Source organism: Cricetulus griseus, assembly GCF_003668045.3.
Source record: "Cricetulus griseus strain 17A/GY chromosome 1 unlocalized genomic scaffold, alternate assembly CriGri-PICRH-1.0 chr1_0, whole genome shotgun sequence".
NCBI classification, from domain to species: domain Eukaryota; kingdom Metazoa; phylum Chordata; class Mammalia; order Rodentia; family Cricetidae; genus Cricetulus; species Cricetulus griseus.
In genome coordinates this window covers 135,505,473-135,513,945 of record NW_023276806.1, presented here as the reverse complement: position 1 = coordinate 135,513,945, position 8,473 = coordinate 135,505,473, and the positions used below count along the sequence as shown (strand labels likewise).

General features: G+C 45.4%; 1 protein-coding gene across 1 annotated transcript in view; it reads left to right on the top strand.

Moving 5' to 3' along the window:
- Positions 1-205: 205 nt before the first annotated feature.
- The window catches only part of Gns (glucosamine (N-acetyl)-6-sulfatase), a 32,200-nt gene continuing 23,932 nt past the window's right edge, over positions 206-8,473 (top strand). The window contains exons 1-2 of the mRNA XM_027392301.2: positions 206-447; positions 6,309-6,368. Of these exons, the coding sequence (XP_027248102.1) occupies positions 289-447; positions 6,309-6,368 (219 nt within the window). The 5' untranslated portion in view covers positions 206-288. The remainder of the gene's footprint in view (positions 448-6,308; positions 6,369-8,473) is intronic.

Genomic DNA, 8,473 nt, shown 5'->3' with positions numbered 1-8,473 from the left:
ATCATCCCCAATCCCCTGTAGTCCTTCCTCCTGAACCAGAAACATGACTGGTGAGAGGCACCGCCAGGGCACCGCGCGGTCCTAGCTCTGTCCATCCAGCCAACCGCCCAGCGCCCTGAGGCTCTGCGCGGCTCCCCAGGCCCCGCCCCCGGCCGCCCATCACGTGACTGCCTGCCCCGCCCCTGCCCCGGTTCACGTGATTCGTCTAGGGAGGAAAGCCTGACCCGGCCGGCCTGCGCGCAGTCGGTATCTGTCGGTCGCTCTCGGTCTCCGCGGAGCGCGCTGGCCATGCGGCTCGTGTCTGCAGCCTGGCCCCGGCAGGGCCGCTCGCCCGCGCTGCTGCTACTGCTGCTGCTGGGCTCCTGCCTGAGGCTCGTCGGGGCGGCTCGCAGGCCCAACGTGCTGCTGGTGCTCACCGACGACCAAGACGCAGAGCTCGGCGGCATGGTAACCCCTCTCCACGCCCTCCCCCTCCCGACACCCCCTCTACTAGCCGCCTTGGCGGTGGGTGGGTGTGCGCGTTCACTCCGGGCCCTCCGTGAGTTCGGACGGGCGGAAGGACTCGCGTTCCTCTCCTGGGCTCATCCGCAAGTGCACGCACCACGCGCACGGTGTCTCTAGTGCGGACCCTCCCGCTGCAGCATCCACTCAGCCGCTCAGGACAAACCTGTGGAGGCCAAGGATTGATTAGGGAGATCCGAGGCCACGTCAGCCCCCCTTCACGAAGGACCTGGGACGCCGGCATTTGTGCTTCTCTGATGTATAAGTGATGATAGAAACTAAAGTGGTTTGTAGGCTGTGGGGCTGTTGAGAGAACAGAGTGTTTTGCTTAAGCATCAAGGGAAAAAATAATCAGCCTAATTGAACACCTGGCTTGGGGCATTACTGTCAGGGCTCCACTTTATAGTAATGGGTGTTGTCATGAGACTTCATTTCCTTCCCAGAGTCACTTCTGCTCTTTCGAGGTTCAGGAATTTGACCTTTGGGAATATCCACAGCACAACAGCACCCCCCAACCCCCACCCATTGCAGGGGCTTGCCCAAGGCACCGAAGCAGGAGGCAGATTAAGGCGAAACCTCCGCTGGTTTCATCCTGGGTCAGCATTGCTCTCATTGGAAAAAATAAAAAATAAAAGTGTTTCCCCACTCCTTTCGGTTCTCTTTTTGCACACAGCTGATGGCTGAAGCTGTGAAAGCTCTCAGAGCAGCAGGGTCCTACCTTTTCCTGTGTGGTAATAACCCTAGCTCAGTGCCCTTCAAGTTGCTGGTCCCAGCCGGTCAGTGAGTTGTGAAATCAGTTTGGCGAGTGACTCGCTGCCAACATTTTGGCTTTCCGGGTGTCACATGTGACAGTGGTAAGCAGAGCCATATGTTTTAGGCTGTGAAGTAACGTGTGGATGGTATTTATTCAGTGGACCTGTCTCTTGCAGATCGTGGTTAAGGTGTTTGCATGACCTCTCCCACAGCCTCTCTCTTCCTCCACCTAGACCCCGTGGCCTGTTGTAGTTTCCACTGAGCCATGAGGGTGCTGAAGCTCTTTTTCCCTCAGTGCTGAGGATGGAACCCAAAGCCTCATGCATGTGGAGACAGTGCTCTCCCACTGAACTAACCTCCATTTCCTGTACCCAAAGTCTTGACTTAGTTTACCTCCTTAGGTTTTAGGTTTTACTATCACTCTAGCTGTTCCACATCCTCCTGCTCCCAAATCTTTCTTCTCTTTATTCCCCCTTCCTTCTTACCTTCCTTCTTTCCTTCTTGTTTCTTTGAGACAGGGTCTCTCTACGTAGCCCTGGCTAGCCTTGAACTCACAGAGATCTGTCTTCTGCCTCACAGTGGCCAGAATTTCAAAGCTTTTATAAAATAAAAAGTATCTTTAAAGAGTGTTTTGTCCAGGAAAAAAAAAAAAAGCTGTCTTTACCAGTGACTAAAGTATTCAACAGGTCTTGCCTTGATACCACTGTTGAAAACCAAATTGAGTACTTATATGTAAGGTGTTCTCAGTCCGGTGACTTTCACTTAGCCAAGCTGTTGTCTGTTTGCTGTTGTCTGTGTGTAGTTGAGGTATTACTTGCCTCTAGAACTTTTTTTTCTATTTGTTTCTTTATACCAGCAGGTTCTATGCTTGGGACCAGTGGAAGGGGGTGGGTATGCACATGGCACAGTGGCCTGAAAATGGAGGTTAGAGGACAACTTGATGGAGTTGTCCTCTATGTGAGTCTTGGGAATTGAACCCAAGTCCTCAGGCTTGGCAGCAAATTATTTGTACTCCATGAGTCATTTCGCCGACCCTAGGGTTTTTTTTTTTTGTTTGTTTTTAATGCATTAGTGTTTGACCTGCATGTCTTTGTGGGGGAGTTGGATCCCCTGGAACTGGAGTTACAGACAGTTGTGAGCCACCATGTGGGTGCTGAGAATTGAACCCGGGTCCTCTGGAAGAACAGCCAGTGCTCTTAACCACCGAGCCCATCTCTCCAGCTTAAAGAAGTATTTATGCTGGCCGGAGAAACCAAATGGAGGGAACAAATTAAGCTTGAAGCTTCTAGTGCTGGGCCTGTCAACAACCTGAGTTCAGTTCCCTGAATCCTGCAAGTGCCGAGACAGCAGCACCCAAGCTAAATAAGTAAATGGTGTTTTTGTTTGTTTTCAAGCTCAGCCCCTGGCCCTTCAGAGAATTCTGACTTTTCTTGCAGTCCCTTTCAGAATCATGACACTAAGTGTCAAGGATAACAAGGTGACAAGCTGAGGCAGTAATGATGTTCAAGAAGCTCCTTGGTGCCAAGCAGGGTGTGAGGTATCTTGTATTTGTGCTTCTAACATCACAAACTAGGGACAACAGTTTTATTGCTTTTCTAGAACACTGTGGTAACCCTGCCTTGCCACATGTCGTCTGGAATACCGACACACACGTAGGCACTTTGCACCGTGGTCTGAATCTTCAGTGGCATTTTGGAATGTTGTCAGAGAGAGGTCACCCACATTCCTTAATTTATGTATGAAACCTTGTGTATAGTGTCTTTACCATAGAAAAGGAATTGTGTTTCAGACTGCTGGAATAGCTGGCAAAGTAAGCAGTTGGGACTCCACACAATCACATTGGCTCAGATCAAAGGTTGATGTCACAAGATTTTCATTTACTTTGATTTTTCCCCCCCCCCTTGTTTTCAGGACAGTCCGTGTCCCAGCTGTTATTTGGGCATCTGCACTGGCCTGCTCTTGGGGTTCTGACAGGATACGCCCTCAGCTGCAGCCACTAAGAGCACCACCTTAGCACATTCACTACTTTCCCATTTCTCTGTCTGTCTCCCCTTCTCTGCCTGTCTCTGTCTCTTCTTCTTCTCTTTCTCTCTCTCTCCAGAGACTGGTCCCCACTTTTCCCATTCACTTCCCCCAATAAAAAACCCCTCCACCCAAGCTCTGTCACATGGCATCTTTCTCTCTGGAGCCACTTTTTAGAATTACAGCACTAGTTAAGGAAACTGTTGCTGTGGTGAAACACCACAACCGAAAGTAACTTGGGGAGGAAAGAGTTTACATCTGTAGTCACAGTCCATCAAGGGAGGCCAAGGCATGAACTCAAACAGTGCAAGATCCTGGAGAAGAAAGTTGATGCAGAGGCCATGGAGGTGTTGCTTACTGACTTGCTCCTTCTTGGTTGCTCAGCCTGCTTTCTTATAGAACCTAGGACCACCAGCCTAGGGATGGCCCCATCCACCATGGACTGGGCCTTCCCCATCAATCACTAATTAGGAGTATGCCTACAGCCCGATCTAATGGAGGCATTTTTTTCTTGACGTTCCCTCCTCTCAGATGACTTTAGCTTGTGTCATGTTGACATAAAACTATCCAGCATAGTACAGGATGACTTGTTAGCTGTGTGGCTGAGGATGAACTTGAACTTCTGATCCTCCTGCTTCTATATCCCAGGAGGTGGATTACAGACATGCACCATGCTTTTTAAAAATATATTGCTTTGCCCATATGTATGCGTTTATCTACAGCCATGTGTTCGTGCCTGGTACTGCGGAAGCCGGAAGAGGGCATTGGATGTGCTGGGACAGGAGTTAGAGATTGTTGTGAGCTGCTGTGTACATGCTGGGAATCAAACCTGGGTCCTCTGGAAGAACTGAGTCATCTCTCCAGCCCCTGTCAGTTTTCATTAATTCCCTTACTTGTGGTCACATCATCTTTCACATTTAACATTTCACGGCATTTGCCCCATCATGTATCACCTAGGGACTCTGCTTTTATTAGTTTTCCCGGGGGTACTGTGTTCACAAAATCATGGGTTATTTTTTTTTTAATCATTTACTCTAGGAAAAGGGGGTGCTTGGTCAGGAGCCATGCAGATATGCAGGGAAAGTCTAAATATGGCATGTGTTGCCTAAAGCAAGACGCCCTCCATCGTCCAAAGAAGAGTCAGCCGTGGAATGATCAGTCATGGAGCGTTCAGAGTGCAGATACGAAGGATCAGGAAAGTCAATGAGGTCTTTGGTGTTTATGAAAGGGAATTTGCTCAGGATGATAGTTACATGTTTGCTCATGGGAGTAAAAGTGCTATTTCTTAATACCGTCACATGGTTTCCACCTGACCAGCCACTGTCACTTGGGATTAGCTCGGACGCATATTTTCAGTATAGTGGGATCTCTTGCCTGAGACTCGTTCAGCCATGCAAAGATTATTAATGTAAACTTCTGAGTCGAAATTCCTATGAAGCCCTGTGTGGTCACCTCGTCTCACCACACTATCTCTTGGGCTGTTTCTTCCACATTGGTTCCTTCCTGTTTTCTCTGTTGGGTTATTTGTGTGGCTCAGTCTGTAAGCTGCTCCTGGGTCCATGGGTGACCTTAGCCCTGTTGTAGGGCCCTCAGCAAGGTTCTGTCCTTTAAGGGCCTTCCTCATTGCTCATCTGAAGTTGGGCCCTGCTTCCTTCCCACCAGCTGTGTCGCATGGACCTGCTTTATTCCCTTTGTAGCACCTGCCACTACCTGTGGGTGATTGGCTACCTTTAGTTGTTCAGGTCCTAATGTGGTTTGGTGAGGGCAAGACCTTGTTTTCTACTGACCTTTGCCTGCCTAGATCAGTGAGTGGCGCATAATGTAATTAGCAAATGTGTTACCACACATTTCCGTCTTCCTGTAAATGCAATATTGTCTCGTAGTTTTGCGTGTTTAATAGACAATTTGATAACTAAATTCCTTCTCAGTTCTGGGTTTTTCTCCAGGTCAGTGGTTCTCCACCTTCCTAATGTTGTGACCCTTTACAACAGTTCCTCATGTTGTGGTGACCCCCAACCATAAATTTATTTTCTTTGCTACTTCATAAGTGTAATTTTGCTACTATTATGAATCATAATGTAAATATCTGATATGCAGGATATCTGATATTCGACTCTCAAAGGGGTCATGACCCACAGGTTAAGATCTACTCCTGGCATCATCAAAGCTTGACTTTAATGAGTTGAAATTGTCCTTTGGAGACTACAGGTAGCTTGGGCTTATAAATTGACAGAGAAAGTTGCAGATTGTTGAAAGTGAGTCTTTTGTTAGCCTATGTATATATTTGGAGGGTTGATCTTTAGGGAAATACTGTGCCAGGTGGACTTAAGATTGATTTAGTCTGTTCTTGGGTTTCAGATGTATTCAGAATCACAAGGACCTCCTCAAAAGCTGCCTGTCTGTGGTGGTTTTTGATGTCTAGAAAGTGAACAAGATCAGTATACCTTTATTGTTAGTTAATATTGCCTTCATACTTCTGCCCTCTAGGATGAAGTTAACTTCCCTGTGCTTGTTAAAAATCATAGATTTTGAAAAGAAGATGAAAAGCAAGACTATAAACAAAGTAATAGGACTGGAGATGTAGCTCAGTGGGAGAGGGCTTGCCTGGGTGCATCAGGCCCTGGGTTCAATCCCTGGCCCTGAAATAATAGGGCTCATGATTAACAGGGTCTGTGTGCACCTCAATACATGTGCTTTGTGTCAGAGCTGACCACCTGGAAATAAGTGATTAAGATAAAACAAAAGGGGCTGGTGAGATGGCTGAAAGGTTAAGCAAACACACTTGTTGCTCTTGCAGAGGATGGTTCCCAGCACCCACACAGCCACTAACAACCGTCTATATGCCCATTTCCAGAGGACCCAGTACCCTCTTCTGGCCCCTGCAGGCACTTCGTGAATGCACAGGGTGCACAGACACACCTAAGCAGGCGGAAACATCCATACACATAAAATAAATCTAAGCTGTAACAACACAAGCGTTGATTTGTATACTTTATCAAACATTGTTTAACAAGGACTTGTTTACTTTGTAGACGCCACTGAAGAAAACCAAGGCCCTCATTGGAGAGAAGGGGATGACTTTCTCTAGCGCTGTAAGTTTAGAAGCCAATGTGATGTCATTAGACTTGATAGCACATTCTGGGAAGGAACACACATGCTGTGATTCTAGTGTGATACATATATGGAAGGGTTTTTATTTTTGTTTTTCAATGAAATACCTACTCTGAAGACTTTTATTAATTCTTTTCATTGAAATGATAAATTGCTGGTTTTTTGGGGGATGGGTTGGTTGTTTGTTGTCTGTTATGAGATAGGGTCTCTCTCATTATGTAGTCCTGGCTATCCTGGAACTCACTCTGTAGACCAGACTGGTCTTGAACTCATAGAGGTCTGCCTGCCTCTGCCTCCCAAATGCTGGGATTAAAGGAATGCACCTATACACACAACTAACTAATGGTATTATAGTCTATTACATAACTGGGGAATTTTATTGAGATCCTTGCTGTTTGAGGGTTGAAACTAGATTGCATAAATCAAGAACATTTTTGCTATGTAAGCTGTTACAGAGTAAAAGTTCCATGAGCTCTGCTAGCTGACTCTGACAAAAGCAATGATACTGAAAACACACATAAAACATGTATGGGATCAGAGGCCCCAAATAAATCTAACTATTCATATTCAAGAACCTTACAGAAAACTCTTAAGTGATGGTATAGTGGCTTCCTACTAAAAAAACCCACTAACTGTGTTGTGCTTGGATTTAAGCATAGATTCTGTGGGCAGATCGCCTAATTTTTTTTTTGTTTGTTTGCCTGTGTTTTGATTTCCCTGTTTGAAACGAAGTCAGTAATGTCCACCTCAGTGTTATGGTGGTTACATGAGCAAGCACCTGTGATGCTCACATCAGTGTAGGCTCACAGCAAGTTCTACGTGATTTGGGGTGTGTTGTCCACAGAAGGAGTAATTGTTGAGGGAGGAAAAGTAGATGTTCATGGCAGCAGGTGTGTGACAGCAACCTTACTAAAGATGAGTATTTCAAGCAAGTAGCATATATTACACTTAAGATGAAGGACTCAGCATAATCAAGGATAAGACAAGGCTTTGGTATTGGTCATTTAAGGTTCTGGGCTATCATTAATACAAGTCTTCAGAAATAGACAAAACTATGGGAAAATGACAAAATTATTTCCATTCTTTTGGACTCTTTTTTTTTTTTTACCTCAAAAATTCAGTCCATGTAACTACTTAAAAATAGAGTCCAGGGTGGTGGTGTGTAACTTTAATCCCAGCGCTCAGGAGGCAGAGGCTGACAGATCTCTGTGAGTTTGAGTTACAGGCCAGCCCAGGTTACATAGCGAGACTTTTTCAGGGGAAAAAATGGAACAAGAGAAGTTCCATTGCTAATAATGGCAGTGTAACAGGTGGTAGCCAGAAATGATTAAGATTTGTACAAACAACCCAGGCATAGGCACAAACCTTTAATCCCAGCACTCAGGAATGGGGGCAGGCAGATCTTTGTATATTTGAGGCCAGCCTGGCTTACATAGTCCCAGCACAGCCAGGGCTATATAGTTGAGACCCTGTCTTAAAAATAAAAAACAAAAAACTATACAAATAAAGTTACGGTACATTTTGGGGGAAAAATTTTTGATATGTTGTTAGTTATATTGTTTTCTATGTGACAACACTATTATAAAATATATTTCTAATTAAAGTCTTAAGACTTTTTTCAAGATCTAATTTAACAATTCTAATTATTACCTAGAATGGTGATTAGGTAAGTAAGAACAGTCAAGATAGTGTTTTTGTTTGTTGTTGGGGATTGATACCAGGGCCTGAGGTGTGCTGTATACATACTCAACCACTGAACTACAAACCCCAGCCCAAGGTTGGTTGTTTTTTTGTCAGTACCAGAAATCAAACCTATAAAGGCAATGTTTTTAAAAGAAGGGATTACCTGAGCCAGCACTAAAATGAAATAGGAAAATTCGGTAAATGCAATACTGACTGTAGAAGGTCAAAAAGCAGAAAGGTAAATGTTCTAGTTTCTTTTCTGCTGCTGTGGTAGGATAATCCGACCAAAAAGCAGCTCGGGGGCAGAAAGGTCTGATGTGATATATACTTCTGGTCACAGTTCATAACTGAAGCAAGTCAAGGAATTCAAGCAGGAACTTAAAACAGGAACCATTGAGGAAGA